A 17913-nucleotide genomic window follows, 5' to 3' on the forward strand; every position below is an offset into this window, starting at 1 on the left:
CCCCCTCTATAAACTACCCAATGAATTTGCATGAATTTACGTCTCAGTGAGGTTTTATTGGAAAACAATATTTTAGAAAATACATGAATAGAGTACAAAACTATTGGTTGAAAGGCTAGCAGATAGATATATTTACTTTTTTTAAAGATCAAAAGAGAGCTTTTCTTTTTTTGAGAGGCCTCGTCTCCTTACACCCAAACGCTGCCCTTTCCCTCCCTCTCCGAAGCCTCGGGCATGCCGCAACAGCCGCCCACTCCGGCCTCCCTGCTGCGGGCGGCGGGCAGGTTCTTATACACGGCTCTGCTATAGGGAATAAAGCACAGGCCCAGTTGGAGGTGGCGAGCCAGTCGACAGAAGGCCGCCAGCGCCAGGACCAGCAGGGGCGTGAGCAGCAGAAATCCCACCACCAGCAAGGCTACGCAGCCGGCATCGTCCAGCAGGTCTGAACAGTACACTGAGGTACCATGTGGCTGCACCTGAAAGTAAAGAGAAAAGAAACGGTCAGTCGGTCCAGCTCCCATCCAAGTAGTAACCAGGCCCGACCCCACTTAACTTGAGGCATTTTCAGGGTCGTAGCCATAAGGCCAACTAGTACATGAGATCTGATGTTTTGAGTAGCACCTACAATTTTAGCAAAAGCAAACTTTGACCTGTTTAGTGAACATTTTTCATTGAGTTTTCACAAATCAAGGGGCTTCCAAAATGTTGGACTTGGCGCCAAAAATGTGAAGAAAAGGGTTGCTTGCTGTGAAAAGTGGAAGTCCTTCCAATGAAATTGGTCTAAATGATTGGCCTTCCAAATGGGGTCAAAGATTTTGGAAAAAAAGCCTTACTATACTATGTCGCTTTTTTTTTTAAAGCCTTGCTATACTATGTCGTTTTTTTTAAAAGCCTTACTATACTATGTCGCTTTTTTTTTTTAAAGCCTTACTATACTATGTCGTTTTTTTTAAAAGCCTTACTATACTATGTCGCTTTTTAAAAAAAAAGCCTTACTATACTATGTCGTTTTTTTTAAAAGCCTTACTATACTATGTCGTTTTTTAAGGAAAAAAAGCCTTACTATACTATGTTATTTTTTAGGAAAAAAGCCTTACTATACTATGTCGCTTTTTTTTTTAAAGCCTTACTATACTATGTCGTTTTTTTTAAAAGCCTTACTATACTATGTCGCTTTTTTTTTTTAAAGCCTTACTATACTATGTCGTTTTTTTTAAAAGCCTTACTATACTATGTCGTTTTTTAGGGAAAAAAAGCCTTACTATACTATGTCGCTTTTTTTTTAAAGCCTTACTATACTATGTCGTTTTTTTTAAAAGCCTTACTATACTATGTCGCTTTTTAAAAAAAAAGCCTTACTATACTATGTCGTTTTTTTTAAAAGCCTTACTATACTATGTCGCTTTTTAAAAAAAAGCCTTACTATACTATGTCGCTTTTTTTAAAAGCCTTACTATACTATGTCGCTTTTTTAAAAAAAAGCCTTACTATACTATGTCGTTTTTTTTAAAAGCCTTACTATACTATGTCGTTTTTTAGGGAAAAAAAGCCTTACTATACTATGTCGCTTTAAAAAAAAAAAGCCTTACTATACTATGTCGTTTTTTTTAAAAGCCTTACTATACTATGTCGTTTTTTAGGGAAAAAAAGCCTTACTATACTATGTTATTTTTTAGGAAAAAAGCCTTACTATACTATGTCGCTTTTTTTTTTAAAGCCTTACTATACTATGTCGTTTTTTTTAGGAAAAAAGCCTTACTATACTATGTCGCTTTTTTTTTTAAAGCCTTACTATACTATGTCGTTTTTTTTAAAAGCCTTACTATACTATGTCGCTTTTTAAAAAAAAAGCCTTACTATACTATGTCGTTTTTTTTAAAAGCCTTACTATACTATGTCGTTTTTTAGGGAAAAAAAGCCTTACTATACTATGTTATTTTTTAGGAAAAAAGCCTTACTATACTATGTCGCTTTTTTTTTTAAAGCCTTACTATACTATGTCGTTTTTTTTAAAAGCCTTACTATACTATGTCGTTTTTTAGGGGAAAAAAGCCTTACTATACTATGTTATTTTTTAGGAAAAAAGCCTTACTATACTATGTCGCTTTGTTTTTTTAAGCCTTACTATACTATGTCGTTTTTTTTAAAAGCCTTACTATACTATGTCGCTTTTTAAAAAAAAAGCCTTACTATACTATGTCGTTTTTTTTAAAAGCCTTACTATACTATGTCGTTTTTTTAGGGAAAAAAAGCCTTACTATACTATGTTATTTTTTAGGAAAAAAGCCTTACTATACTATGTCGCTTTGTTTTTTTAAGCCTTACTATACGATGTCGTTTTTTTTAAAAGCCTTACTATACTATGTCGCTTTTTTAAAAAAAAGCCTTACTATACTATGTCGTTTTTTTTAAAAGCCTTACTATACTATGTCGTTTTTTAGGGAAAAAAAAGCCTTACTATACTATGTTATTTTTTAGGAAAAAAGCCTTACTATACTATGTCGCTTTTTTTTTTAAAGCCTTACTATACTATGTCGTTTTTTTTAAAAGCCTTACTATACTATGTCGCTTTAAAAAAAAAAAAGCCTTACTATACTATGTCGTTTTTTTTAAAAGCCTTACTATACTATGTCGCTTTTTAAAAAAAAGCCTTACTATACTATGTCGTTTTTTTTAAAAGCCTTACTATACTATGTCGCTTTTTTAAAAAAAAGCCTTACTATACCATGTCATTTTTTAAAGAAAAAAAGCCATGCTATACTATGTCGTTTTTTTAAGAAAAATGCCTTATTATACCATGTCGTTTTTTAGGGGGAGAAGCCATACTATACTATGTCGTTTTTTAGGGAAAAAAAGCCTTACTATACTATGTTATTTTTTAGGAAAAAAGCCTTACTATACTATGTCGCTTTGTTTTTTTAAGCCTTACTATACTATGTCGTTTTTTTTAAAAGCCTTACTATACTATGTCGTTTTTTAGGGAAAAAAAGCCTTACTATACTATGTCGTTTTTTTTAAAAGCCTTACTATACTATGTCGTTTTTTAGGGAAAAAAAGCCTTACTATACTATGTTATTTTTTAGGAAAAAAGCCTTACTATACTATGTCGATTTTTAGGAAAAAAAAGCCTTACTAAACTATGTCGGGTTTTTAAAAAAAGCCTGACTATTCTATGTCGTTTTTTAAAGAAAAAAAGCCTTACTATACTATGTGGTTTTTTTAAGAGAAAAGAAACACTTTTTTTGTGGTGCGCACATTCTCAATCTTTACAGAGAAAAGATACATCTTTCACAAAAGGAAGCTCTGACGACCAAAATGTCAAAATTAGTATATTCCTTTCATATGCATATTAAATATACCTTCTGCCCTCTAGTGGAAAAGCCTCGCCTTTTCCATTGGTTGACAGATGAGTACAAAAAGGGAGTATTTACAGTGAATAACGATTAATGTACCTCATAGGCTGCTATTGACGGAACTAGATGTTCAATCTTTTTTAAATGGGAGGAGCAAATGAAGGTTCGCCCCTCCCAGTTTGAATTTATTGGATGTCTGGCTAACCCATGTATCTTTTTCTGACCTTTCAGTTTGGTGTTGTGGCTGTAAAATTTGCAACTTGACTCAAGAAATGTCTGCATGAGCCAAAAAGACTGACCGTAGAGTGACAGAGGAAACCGAAGATGATCATGACCAGCGCCGGGGTGAGGATGGTCCCGAACACGATGCCGGCCAGCAAGCCGTTGATGACGGCGATGATCAGATTCTGGGCCGTGACCAGGACGGAGCAGGCCCAGCAGTCCAGAGAGCCCCTCAACTCCATTGGTGGGTCAGGGGCATCGCTTCCACTGGTGGAGTATGGTGGGGGGACCACGGCTCGCGTCGGGGAGCCGGTTTCCGAGTGGGGCAGCTCCGACGTCTTCTCCAATGTCCCGTTCCGTGATAGACTCATTTTTCTGTAGTGAGTAGAAAGATTTCATGAAAATCAACAAGTCAAGTCAAGAACTAGTGAGAAAGTTAGACGTTGACATGAAGTAAGGATTTTATGACCACATATAGTAAGGTTTTTTTCTTCAAAAAACGACAGTGTATAGTAAGGCTTTTTTTCTTAAAAAACGACAGTGTATAGTAAGGCTTTTTTCTTAAAAAAACGACATAGTATAGTAAGGCTTTAAAAAAAAACGACAGTATAATAAGGCTTTTTTTCTTTAAAAAACGACATAGTATAGTAAGGCTTTTTTTTCTAAAAAACAACAACATAGTATAGTAAGGCTTTTTCCCTAAAAAAACGACATAGTATGTAGTATGGGTTTTTTCCCTAAAAACAACATATGGCTTTTTTTCTTTTAAAAAACGACATAGTATAGTAAGGCTTTTTCCCTAAAAAACGACATAGTATAGTAAGGCTTTTTCCCTAAAAAACGACATAGTAAAGTATGGCTTTTTCCCCTAAAAAACGACACAGTATAATAAGGCATTTTTCTTAAAAAAACGACATAGTATAGCATGGCTTTTTTTCTTGAAAAAACGACATAGTATAGTAAGGCTTTTTTCTTGAAAAAACGACATAGTATCGTAAGGCTTTTTTCCTAAAAAATGACACAGTATAGTAAGGCTGTTTTCCCTAAAAAAACGACATAGTATAGTATGGCTTTTTCCCTAAAAATGACATAGTATAGTATGGATTTTTTTCTTAAAAAAACGAAATAGTATAGTAAGGCTTTTTTCCCTAAAAAAACGACATAGTATAGTATGGCTTTTTCCCTAAAAATGACATAGTATAGTATGGCTTTTTTTCTTAAAAAAACGAAATAGTATAGCATGGCTTTTTTTTCCTAACAAACGACATAGTATAGTATGGCTTTTTCCCCATAGATGAGTATGACTTTTCCCCCCCTAAAAAACTACATAGTATAGTATAGCTTTCCCCCCTAAAATATGACATAGTATAGTATGGCTTTTTTTCCTAAAAAACGACATAGTATAGTAAGGCTTTTTTCCCTAAAAAACGACATAGTATAGTAGGGCTTTTTTCCGCTAAAAAACGACATAGTATAGTATGGCTTTTTCCCCTAAAAAACGACACAGTATAATAAGGCATTTTTCTTAAAAAAACGACATAGTATAGCATGGCTTTTTTTCTTGAAAAAACGACACAGTATAGTAAGGCTGTTTTCCCTAAAAAAACGACATATTATAGTATGGCTTTTTCCCTAAAAATGACATAGTATAGTATGGCTTTTTCTCTTAAAAAAACGAAATAGTATAGTAAGGCTTTTTTCCCTAAAAAAACGACATAGTACAGTATGGCTTTTTTTTCCTAAAAAACGACATAGTATAGCATGGCTTTTTTCCCTAACAAACGACATAGTATAGTATGGCTTTTTCCCCATAGATGAGTATGACTTTTCCCCCCTAAAAAACTACATAGTATAGTATAGCTTTCCCCCGTAAAATATGACATAGTATAGTATGGCTTTTTTTCCTAAAAAACGGCATAGTATAGTAAGGCTTTTTTCCCTAAAAAATGACATAGTATAGTATGGCTTTTTTCCCTAAAAAATGACGTAGTATTGTAAGGCTTTTTCCCTAAAAACGACATAGTATAGTATGGCTTTTTCCCCTAAAAAACAACATAGTATAGTAGGGCTTTTTTCCGCTAAAAAAACGACATAGTTTAGTAAGGCTTTTCCCCCTAAAAAACGACATAGTATAGCATGGCTTTTTTTCCTAAAAAACGACATAGTATAGTATGGCTTTCCCCCCCTAAAAAAACGACATAGTATGGTAGGGCTTTTTTCCCTAAAAAACGACATAGTATAGTATGGCTTTTTTTCTTAAAAAAACGACATAGTATAGTAAGGCATTTTTCTTAAAAAAACGACATAGTATAGTAGGCATTTTTCTTTAAAAAAACGACATTGTATAGTAAGGCTTTTTTCCTAAAAAAACGACATAGTATAGTATGGCTTTTTTTCTCCTAAAAAACAACATAGTATAGTAAGGCTTTTTTCCCTAAAAAACGACATAGTATAGTATGGCTTTTTTCCTAAAAAACAACATAGTTTAGTAAGGCTTTCTTCCCTAAAAAAATGACATAGTATAGTATGGCTTTTTTTTCTTAAAAACAACATAGTATAGTAAGGCTTTTTTTCCAAAAAACGACATAGTATAGTATGGCTTTTTCCCCTAAAAACGACATAGTATAGCATGGCTTTTTTTCTTGAAAAATTGACATAGTATAGTAAGGCTTTTTTCTTTAAAAAACGACATATATAGTAAGGCTTTTTTCTTTAAAAAACGACATAGTATAGCATGGCTTTTTCCCTAAAAAACGACATAGTATAGTATGGCTTTCCCCCCCCCTAAAAAAACGACATAGTATAGTATGGCTTTTTTTCCCTAAAAACGACATAGTATAGTAAGGCTTTTTTTCCCTTAAAAACGACAGTATAGTATGGCTTTTTCCCCTAAAAAACGACATAGTATAGTAGGCATTTTTCTTTAAAAAAACGACATAGTATAGCATGGCTTTTTTTCTTGAAAAAACGACATAGTATAGTAAGGCTTTTTTCTTGAAAAAACGACATTGTATAGTAAGGCTTTTTTCCTAAAAAAACGACATAGTATAGTATGCCTTTTTTCTCCTAAAAAACAACATAGTATAGTAAGGCTTTTTTCCCTAAAAAACGACATAGTATAGTATGGCTTTTTTCCTAAAAAACAACATAGTTTAGTAAGGCTTTCTTCCCTAAAAAACGACATAGTATAGTATGGCTTTTTCCCCTAAAAACGACATAGTATGGCATGGCTTTTTTTCTTGAAAAAATGACATAGTATAGTAAGGCTTTTTTCTTTAAAAAACGACATATATAGTAAGGCTTTTTTCTTTAAAAAACGACATAGTATAGTAAGGCTTTTTTTTCTCCTAAAAAACGAAATAGATGAGTATGACTTTCCCCCCCCCCTAAAAAACGACATAGTATAGTAAGGCTTTTTCCCCTAAAAACGACATAGTATAGCATGGCTTTTTTTTCTTGAAAAACCACATAGTATAGTAAGGCTTTTTTCTTCAAAAACGACATAGTATGGTATGGGTTTTTTCCCTAAAAAACGACATAGTATAGTAGGGCTTTTTTTCCCTAAAAAACGACATAGTATAGTATGGCTTTTTTCCCTAAAAAACGAAATATCATAGTATGGCTTTTTTTCTTAAAAAACGACATAGTATAGTAAGGCATTTTTCTTAAAAAAACGACATAGTATAGTAGGCATTTTTCTTGTAAAAAACGACATAGTATAGCATGGCTTTTTTTCTTGAAAAAACGACATAGTATAGTAAGGCTTTTTTCTTTAAAAAACGACATTGTATAGTAAGGCTTTTTTCTTAAAAAACGACATAGTATAGTATGGCTTTTTTTCTCCTAAAAAACAACATATTATAGTAAGTCTTTTTTCTTCAAAAACGACATAGTATGGTATGGGTTTTTTCCCTAAAAAATGACATAGTATAGTATGGCTTTTTTTCCTAAAAAACGACATAGTATGGTAAGGATTTTTTTCCCTAAAAACCGACAGTCACTGTGGTCCAGTGGCAAAGACAAATGGTCAAAATTTAAGGTGGACACAAGTTCCAATCAGGAGTGAGTTCAATTCCACTCTTTGCAATTCTCAAATTGTTTATTGAGGTAATGAAGAGGATAGATATGACTTCCAATCGCATCATTTCAGAAGTCACTGTGGTCCATTGGCAAAGACAATGGGTTGAAATTTAAGTTGGACACAAGTTCAAATCAGGAGTGAGTTCAATTCCACTCTTTGCAATTCTCAAATTGTTTATTGAGGTAATGAAGAGGATGAATATGTGTGTATGAGTATGAGTATAGTATGGCTTCCCCCCCCCTAAAAAAACGACATAGTATAGTATGGCTTTTTTTCCCTAAAAACGACATAGTATAGTATGGCTTTTTCCCCTAAAAAACGACATAGTATAGTATGGCTTTTTTCCCTAAAAAACGACATATCATAGTATGGCTTTTTTTCTTAAAAAACGACATAGTATAGTAGGCATTTTTCTTTAAAAAAACGACATAGTATATTATGGCTTTTTTTCTTGAAAAAACGACATAGTATAGTAAGGCTTTTTTCTTTAAAAAAACGACATTGTATAGTAAGGCTTTTTTCCTAAAAAAACGACACAGTTTAGTAAGGCTTTCTTCCCTAAAAAACGACATAGTATAGTATGGCTTTTTTTCTTAAAAAACGACATAGTATAGTAAGGCTTTTTTTCTTAAAAACAACATAGTATAGTAAGGCTTTTTTTTCCAAAAAAACGACATAGTATAGTATGGCTTTTTCCCCTAAAAACGACATAGTATAGCATGGCTTTTTTTCTTGAAAAAATGACATAGTATAGTAAGGCTTTTTTCTATAAAAAACGACATATATAGTAAGGCTTTTTTCTTTAAAAAACGACATAGTATAGTAAGGCTTTTTTTTCTCCTAAAAAACGAAATAGATGAGTATGACTTTCCCCCCCCTAAAAAACGACATAGTATAGTAAGGCTTTTTCCCCTAAAAACGACATAGTATAGCATGGCTTTTTTTCTTGAAAAACCACATAGTATAGTAAGGCTTTTTTCTTCAAAAACGACATAGTATGGTATGGGTTTTTTCCCTAAAAAACGACATAGTATAGTAGGGCTTTTTTTCCCTAAAAAACGACATATCATAGTGTAGCTTTTTTTCTTAAAAAACGACATAGTATAGTAGGCATTTTTCTTGTAAAAAACGACATAGTATAGCATGGCTTTTTTTCTTGAAAAAACGACATAGTATAGTAAGGCTTTTTACTTTAAAAAACGACATTGTATAGTAAGACTTTTTTCTTAAAAAAACGACATAGTATGGTATGGGTTTTTTCCCTAAAAACGACATAGTATAGTATGGCTTTTTTTCCTAAAAAACGACATAGTATGGTAAGGATTTTTTTCCCTAATAACCGACAGTCACTGTGGTCCAGTGGCAAAGACAATGGGTCAAAATTTAAGGTGGACACAAGTTCCGATCAGGAGTGAGTTCAATTCCAGTCTTTGCAATTCTCAAATTGTTTATTGAGGTAATGAAGAGGATAGATATGACTTCCAATCACATCATTTCAGAAGTCACTGTGGTCCATTGGCAAAGACAATGGGTTGAAATTTAAGTTGGACGCAAGTTCAAACCAGGAGTGAGTTCAATTCCACTCTTTGCAATTCTCAAATTGTTTATTGAGGTAATGAAGAGGATGAATATGACTTCCAATCACATCATTTCAGGAGTCACTGTGGTCTAGTGGCAAAGTCAATGGATTGAAATTTAAAGTGGACTCAAGTTCCAATCAGGAGTGAGTTCAAATCCACTCTTTGCAATTCTCAAATTGTTTGTTGAGGTAATGAAGAGGATGAATATGACTTCCAATCACATCATTTCAGAAGTCACTGTTGTCTAGTGGCAAAGTCAATGGATTGAAATTTAAGGTGGACTCAAGTTCCAATCAGGAGTGAGTTCAATTCCACTCTTTGCAATTCTCAAATTGTTTATTGAGGTAATGAAGAGGATGAATATGACTTCCAATCACATCATTTCAGAAGTCACTGTGGTCCAGTGGCAAAGTCAATGGGTTGAAATTTGTGGTGGACACAAGTTCAAATCAGGAGTGAGTTCAAGTCCACTCTTTGCAATTATCAAATTGTTTATTGAGGTAATGAAAAGGATGAATATAACTTCCAATCACATCATTTCAGAAGTCACTGTGGTCTAGTGGCAAAGACAATGGGTTGAAATTTAAGGTGGACACAAGTTCAAATCAGGAGTGAGTTCAATTCCACTCTTTGCAATTCTCAAATTGTTTATTGAGGTAATGAAAAGGATGAATATAACTTCCAATCACATCATTTCAGAAGTCACTGTGGTCCAGTGGCAAAGTCAATGGGTTGAAATTTGTGGTGGACACAAGTTCAAATCAGGAGTGAGTTCAAGTCCACTCTTTGCAATTCTCAAATTGTTTATTGAGGTAATGAAAAGGATGAATATAACTTCCAATCACATCCTTTCAGAAGTCACTGTGGTCCAGTGGCAAAGTCAATGGGTTGAAATTTGTGGTGGACACAAGTTCAAATCAGGAGTGAGTTCAATTCCACTCTTTGCAATTCTCAAATTGTTTATTGAGGTAATGAAAAGGATGAATATAACTTCCAATCACATCATTTCAGAAGTCACTGTGGTCCAGTGGCAAAGTCAATGGGTTGAAATTTGTGGTGGACACAAGTTCAAATCAGGAGTGAGTTCAAGTCCACTCTTTGCAATTCTCAAATTGTTTATTGAGGTAATGAAAAGGATGAATATAACTTCCAATCACATCATTGCAGAAGTCACTGTGGTCCAGTGGCAAAGTCAATGGGTTGAAATTTGTGGTGGACACAAGTTCAAATCAGGAGTGAGTTCAAGTCCATTCTTTGCAATTCTCAAATTGTTTATTGAGGTAATGAAAAGGATGAATATAACTTCCAATCACATCATTTCAGAAGTCACTGTGGTCCAGTGGCAAAGTCAATGGGTTGAAATTTGTGGTGGACACAAGTTCAAATCAGGAGTGAGTTCAAGTCCACTCTTTGCAATTCTCAAATTGTTTATTGAGGTAATGAAAAGGATGAATATAACTTCCAATCACATCATTTCAGAAGTCACTGTGGTCCAGTGGCAAAGTCAATGGGTTGAAATTTGTGGTGGACACAAGTTCAAATCAGGAGTGAGTTCAAGTCCACTCTTTGCAATTCTCAAATTGTTTATTTGGTAATGAAAAGGATGAATATAACTTCCAATCACATCATTTCAGAAGTCACTGTGGTCCAGTGGCAAAGTCAATGGGTTGAAATTTGTGGTGGACACAAGTTCAAATCAGGAGTGAGTTCAAGTCCACTCTTTGCAATTCTCAAACTGTTTATTTGGTAATGAAAAGGATGAATATAACTTCCAATCACATCATTTCAGAAGTCACTGTGGTCCAGTGGCAAAGTCAATGGGTTGAAATTTGTGGTGGACACAAGTTCAAATCAGGAGTGAGTTCAAGTCCACTCTTTGCAATTCTCAAATTGTTTATTTGGTAATGAAAAGGATAAATATAACTTCCAATCATGTATAGGCGGGCCGCCTCGTGGTGCAGTGGGTTAGTCACCTGCCTGCGGCGTGGGTGTCGAGGGTTCACGTCCCAGTGTCGACGACTGCATGGCGTCGGCAGTCGGCCGAAGGCCGACTGTCGAACGCCACCAGGAACCCCCCCCCCCCCAACTGTCTTCCGGTCAGCCGAAGGCTGACCGGAACAAATTGTTTTGCTGAAAAAAATGACTAAGTGTTTATTTTAATGAAAAAAGGATTACTCATTTACTGAACTACATAGTGTCGTGATCAGTCAAACGAGAGCAGGATTCGAACCCCAGTCTCCCACACGGCAGTCAAATCCACTAAATTGAGTTCTGACCCATTGTCCTTGCCACTGGACCACAGTGACTTCTGAAATGATGTGATTGGAAGTCATATCCATCCTTTTCATTACCTCAATAAATAACTTGAGAATTGCAAAGAGTGGAATTGAACTCACTCCTGATTGGAACTTGAGTCCACCTGAAGTGCTGACCGGTGGTCTTTGCCACTGGACCACAGTGACTTCTGAAATAGAGTGATTGGAAGTTGTATTTATCCTTTTCATTACCTCAATAAACAGTGTGAGAATTTTTTTGTCAGATTTATTCTCCGAACTCTCTTAGCCTTACTATACAATGTCATTTTTTTTAAAGAAAAAAGCCTTAATATTTATACTATGTTGTTTTTTTAAAGAAAAAAGCCTTACTATACTATGTCATTTTTTAAGAAAAGAAGCCTTACTATACTATGTTTTCTTATGAAAAAAAGCCTTACTAAACAATATCTTTTAAGAAAAAAAGCCTATGTTGTTTTTTTTAAGAAAAAAGCCTTACTATACTGTCGTTTTTAAAAAAAATAAGCCTTACTATTCTATGTCGTTTTTTAAGAAAAAAAGCCTTACTTTACTATGTCCTTTATTAAAGAAAAAAGCCATACTATACTATGTTGTTTTTTAGGGAAAACAGCCTTACTATACTATGTCGTTTTTTCAAGAAAAAAAGCCATGCTATACTATGTCATTTTTTAGGAAAAAAAGCCTTACTATACTATGTCGTTTTTTTAAGAAAAAAGCCATACTATACTATGTTGTTTTTTTCAAGAAATAAAGCCATGCCATACTATGTCGTTTTTAGGGGGGAAAGCCATACTATACTATGTCGTTTTTTAGGAAAAAAGCCTTACTATACTATGTCGTTTTTTTTTTTTTTTTAAAGCCTTACTATACTATGTCGTTTTTTTAAAAAAATAAGCCTTACTATTCTATGTCGTTTTTTAAGAAAAAAAGCCTTACTATACTATGTCGTTTTTTCAAGAAAAAAGCCATACTATACTATGTCATTTTTAGGGGAAAAAACCATAGTATACATACTATGTCAATTTTGGGGGAAAAGCCATACTGTACTATGTCGTTTTTTAGGGAAAAAAGCCTTACTATACTATGTCGTTTTTTTTTTTGAAAAAAGCCTTACTATACTATGTCGTTTTTTAAAGAAAAAAGCCTTACTATACTATGTTGTTTTTTTAGGGGGAAAAAAGCCATACTTTACTATGTCGTTTTTAGGGAAAAAAGCTATACTATACTATGTGTTTTTTTAGGAAAAAAGCCTTAACAATATCTTTTAAGAAATAAAAGAAATGTCTTTTTTTTCAAGAAAAAAAGCCATGCTATACTATGTCGTTTTTTAGGGAAAAAGCCTTACTATACTATGACGTTTTTTCAAGAAAAAAAGCCATGCTATACTATGTCGTTTTTTAAAGAAAAAGCCTTACTATACTTTGTTGTTTTTTAGAAAAAAAAAGCCATACTATACTATGTCATTTTTAGGGGGAAAAGCCGTACTATACTATGTCGTTTTTAGGGGGAAAAGCCATACTATACTATGTCGTTTTTTAGGGAAAAAAGCCTTACTATACTATTTCGTTTTTTTAAGAAAAAGAGCCATTCTATACTATGTCATTTTTAGGGGAAAAAGCCATACTATACTATGTCGTTTTTTTTAGGGAAAACAGCCTTACTATACTATGTCATTTTTTAGGAAAAAAGCCTTACGATACGATACTATGTCGTTTTTTTAAAGAAAAAAGCCTTACTATACTATGTCGTTTTTTCAAGAAAAAAAGCCATGCTATACTATGTCGTTTTTTAGGGGAAAAGGCCATACTATACTATGTCATTTTTAGGAAAAAAAGCCTTACTATACTATGTCATTTTTTAGGGGAAAAGGCCATACTATACTATGTCATTTTTTAGGGAAAAAAGCCCTACTATACTGTCGTTTTTTAGGGAAAAAAAGCCATACTATACTATGTCGTTTCTTAGGGGTCGAAAGCCTTACTATACTATGTCGTTTTTTAGGAAAAAAAGCCATACTATACTATGTCGTTTTTTAGGGGAAAAAAGCCTTGCTATACTATGTCGTTTTTTCAATTAAAAAAGCCATGCTATACTATGTCGTTTTTTAGGGGGAAAAAGCCATACTATACTATGTCGTTTTTTAGGAAAAAAAGCCTTACTATACTATGTCATTTTTTAGGGAAAAAAGCCATACTATACTATGTCGTTTTTTTAGGGAAACAGCCTTACTATACTATGTTGTTTTTAGGGAAAAAAAGCCTTACGATACTATGTCGTTTTTTTTAAGAAAAAAGCCATACTATACTATGTTGTTTTTTTCAAGAAATAAAGCCATGCCATACTATGTCGTTTTTAGGGGGAAAAGCCATACTATACTATGTCGTTTTTTAGGAAAAAAGCCTTACTATACTATGTCGTATTTTTTTTTTTAGAAAAAAGCCTTACTATACTATGTCGTTTTTTAAAGAAAAAAGCCTTACTATACTATGTCGTTTTTTTAGGGGAAAAAAAGCCATACTTTACTATGTCGTTTTTAGGGGAAAAAGCTATACTATACTATGTGTTTTTTTAGGAAAAAAGGCTTAACAATATCTTTTAAGAAATAAAAGAAATGTCTTTTTTTTCAAGAAAAAAAGCCATGCTATACTATGTCGTTTTTTAGGGAAAAAAGCCTTACTATACTATGTCGTTTTTTCAAGAAAAAAAGCCATTCTATACTATGTCTTTTTTTAGGAAAAAAAAGCCTTACTATACTATGTCGTTTTTTAGGGAAAAAACGCCTTACTATACTATGTAGTTTTTTAGGGAAAAAATCCACACTATACTATGTCGTTTTTTCAAGAAAAAAAGCCATGCTATACTATGTCGTTTTTTAAAGAAAAAGCCTTACTATACTTTGTTGTTTTTTAGGAAAAAAAGCCTTAATATACTATGTTGTTTTTTAAAGAAAAAAAGCCATACTATACTATGCCGTTTTTTAGGGAAAAAGCCTTACTATATTATGTTTTTTTTTTTTTTTTTTTAAAAAAGCCATACTATACTATGTCGATTTTTAGGGAAAAAAGCTATACTTTACTATGTCGTTTTTTTAGGGAAAAAGCCATACTATACTATGTCGTTTTTTTAGGGAAAAAAGCCTTACTATACTATGTCATTTTAAAGAAAAAAAGCCTTACTATACTATGTCGTTTTTTTCTAGAAAAAAAAGCCATGCTATACTATGTCGTTTTTTAGGGGGAAAAGCCATAGTGTACATACTATGTCAATTTGGGGGGAAAAAGCCGTACTATACTATGTCGTTTTTAGGGGGAAAAGCCATACTATACTATGTCGTTTCTTTAGGAAAAAAAGCCATACTATACTGTCGTTTATTAGGGGAAAAAGCCTTATGATACTATGTGGGTTTTTTTAGCAAAAAAAGCCTTACTATACCATGTCATTTTTTTAAGAAAAAAGCCTTACTATACCATGTCATTTTTTTAAGAAAAAAGCCTTACTATACCATGTCATTTTTTTAAGAAAAAAGCCTTATTATACTATGTCATTTTAAAGAAAAAAAGCCTTACTATACTATGTCGTTTTTAAGAAATAAAGCCTTACTATATCATGTTGTTTTTTAAGAAAAAAGCCTTACTATACTATGTCGTTTTTTAAGAAAAAGGCCTTACTATACTATGTTGTTTTTTTAAGGAAAAAAGCCTTACTATACCATGTCATTTTTTAAAGAAAAAAAGCCATGCTATACTATGTCGTTTTTCTAAGAAAAAAAGCCAAAAAAGCCTTACTATACACTTAAAAAACAACCATGTATAGTAAGGCTTGTTTCTTCAAAAACGACCATGTATAGTAAGGCTTGTTTCTTAAAAAACGACCATGTATAGTAAAGCTTGTTTCTTAAAAAAACGACCATGTATAGTAAGGCTTGTTTCTAAAAAAAACGACCATGTATAGTAAGGCTTTTTTTTAATTACCATGTATAGTAAGACTTTTTAAAAAAAGACGATCTATAATAAGGCTTTTTTTTAAATAACCATGTATAGTAAGGCTTTTTTTAAGTGACCATGTATAGTAAGGGTTATTTTTAAATGACCATCTATAGTAAGGCTTTTATGTATTTTTATTTAAAAAATGACCAGTAAGGTTTTATTTGGTTATAGTATAAAAAATGGCTATAAATAGTTTTTTTTTCTTAAGGAAACACTCATCATCGCACTGGCACCTAGTGGGAATCAAACCTAGACTGCCCACACCCAAGTGTCTTAATCACATGACACTGAGAATCTGAGCTCACTACACATGTATTTTCATTTTGGTCATTGTGATTGTAGTTGGAGATTTAGGTATTTGTGGAATTTGCTACTTGGGGTCAAAGGTGAATCTCAAGTATGGCAAACATTCATTTAAAAATTGACTACATTCATGTAGAGAACAATATCAAATAACTCCAATTGTCCACTTAAACGACAATAATCAAAATACAAGGCGGTATTGTATGGGGGGGGGGATGGGCACTGGAGGATCTATCTTAACCTTAGTCAATGTGTGCCTACTTTAAAGTTGCCTCGTTTGATTCGAGCCCTTTCATGCAGTAATTCTGAGACGACATGGTGCGTGAAAAGTAGTTGGTGGTGAAGGTTTTAAGTGCGAGGAAATGGGCTCTGCCAGCCCCACCTCCATACTGCAGGATAACCGAGAACAATGAGACCAAGCGGGAGCCCAGAAATTCCTCTAATCAGTCAGAACAATGTCATTGCGTCCATGACTGGATTTTGTTTGTCGAGTACCTTCGTGCCGCCTTTTTTTTTTCTCCACGTGCTGTTTAACAAGACCTGGCCAAGTTTGTTTTTCAATGACTTCCATGAAAATAAACAAAACGTGTTTTAATTGTGTTTGAAAGGTTGAAGTTGAAAAGAGTTACCTTCTATTTAGTTCTCCTCACTTGCGGGATTGAACCCGATGATGTGCCTCCGCCTGCCGTTTGACGCCGCCGAAAGTGAAGCTCTCGAGGTCCGTTAGTTAAGTCAGGGATGAAGAGAATTTCAAGAATTTCCTCCTGATGAGCGTCTTCTGTGGATATCCCGAATCCAGCGGCTGGTGGGACACGCGTTCAGGCGTCAGGCAGAACTAAACAAAAAAAAAATCTCTTGCTTTTAAGACGTCTTTACCTTTGAGTCCTCTCAGAGGAGAAGTGAGTCGAGTGGAGGAGAAATCTGCTCTCCTGCTGACTTCGACACTTCCTTCCCTGGCATTCTGTTTCCTCAGTCTGACTCCGGTTTGAGATATGATTGTGCGTGTGTGCGTGCCTATGTGTGTGTATATGTGTGTGTGTGGGGAAAGCTGAGCAGTGGAGGATTTCTGTGATAACACCAGAGCCCAGATGTGAATCCAGGGGGAGGGAGTGGTGTTTATTTGGATAGATTGGAGAGAGAGAGTAAGAGTGTGCTGCCCCACGCACATCAGTTGACACTTCTTTCACCTTTTCTTTCTGGGACGAAATGCAGCCCAACGTGTTTCATAAGAGTCTAGCGTCGTCGGTCGAAGCTGGAGCCTTTAGGACTCCCAAAAAATGTCCCACCCTGAGGTGTAAAACAAAAGAGCACGAAAAGCTGGGTTGTTTCCCAGGAGAAGGAATGGCAAAGCGTTGACCGTTGACCCCTTTTGATGGAAAACAGATCCGTGGGCAAGGAAATGAGGTTGGGGGTAGAGCTCCACTAATTTGGTGGAGAAAAAAGGCATGGCGGGACAGATAAAAAGCCATCGGGGGTTGGGTTCAAAGGGGGATCGGTATTACGATATCCAGTCCCATTTTCGGGTTTTATCGCGTGTTTATTTATTTACGTCGCTTTGCGCGTGTACTGTGTTTTCTTTGAAGAAGCGTTTCAAAATATACCGACAGCCGGAGGCAAATTTGGCTCTCGCAGGGGACGAAACATAAAAAGTGCACGTTACGGATGGCTTTGCGATTAACGATGACGGAGTTGCGTGTTTGTGTGTGTGTTTGTGTGTGTGTGTCTCACCAACACTGTCAAGACTGCTCGGGAAGGCTTGTTAGAGGAAAAGCCATTTTCCTGTCCTTGGAAGCAGGATATCCCTTGCTGCATCCGTAGTCTTCATCCAGATGTGCAGCTTTGGACGTTTTGTTTGCTTCGACTCTCAGGATGGACGGAAATATTATAAATAGAAAAAAAAATGAGGTTAACAATAGATGATGGCATGTGGGGAATGGAGATGACCTCATATCAAGAGTGGTGACCAGGTAGTGATTGTGTGTTATCTGGGGAAAAAAAGGCATCATTAATAAGATCACCATTCTTTTAAATTCATTCTCCCACACTCCTTCAATCCAAGGTCAATATAACTTGGACAGTGACTACATTGTTGAA

General features: G+C 34.4%; 1 protein-coding gene across 1 annotated transcript; it reads right to left on the reverse strand.

Moving 5' to 3' along the window:
* Positions 1-35: 35 nt before the first annotated feature.
* Positions 36-17767, reverse strand: tmem88a (transmembrane protein 88 a). Its single transcript, XM_077592813.1, has 4 exons — positions 16696-17767; positions 16449-16621; positions 3653-3950; positions 36-476 (listed from the first exon to the last, which is right to left on the reverse strand). Exons 3-4 carry the CDS (start codon positions 3944-3946, stop codon positions 189-191), a joined length of 582 nt encoding a protein of 193 aa, XP_077448939.1. The 5' UTR covers positions 3947-3950; positions 16449-16621; positions 16696-17767; the 3' UTR covers positions 36-188.
* Between the last annotated feature and the right edge of the window lie 146 nt (positions 17768-17913).

Source organism: Stigmatopora argus, chromosome 22 (assembly GCF_051989625.1).
Source record: "Stigmatopora argus isolate UIUO_Sarg chromosome 22, RoL_Sarg_1.0, whole genome shotgun sequence".
In the NCBI taxonomy this organism is placed as follows: Eukaryota; Metazoa; Chordata; class Actinopteri; order Syngnathiformes; family Syngnathidae; genus Stigmatopora; species Stigmatopora argus.

Bases quoted from the DNA above. Each gene is read 5' to 3' on its own strand.
- tmem88a (XM_077592813.1), bottom strand. From the start codon at position 3,946: ATGAGTCTATCACGGAACGGGACATTGGAGAAGACGTCGGAGCTGCCC. The intron at 477-3,652 runs GTCAGTCTTTTT...CTTTACTTTCAG, and splicing joins GTTTCCTCTGTCACTCTACG to GTGCAGCCACATGGTACCTC.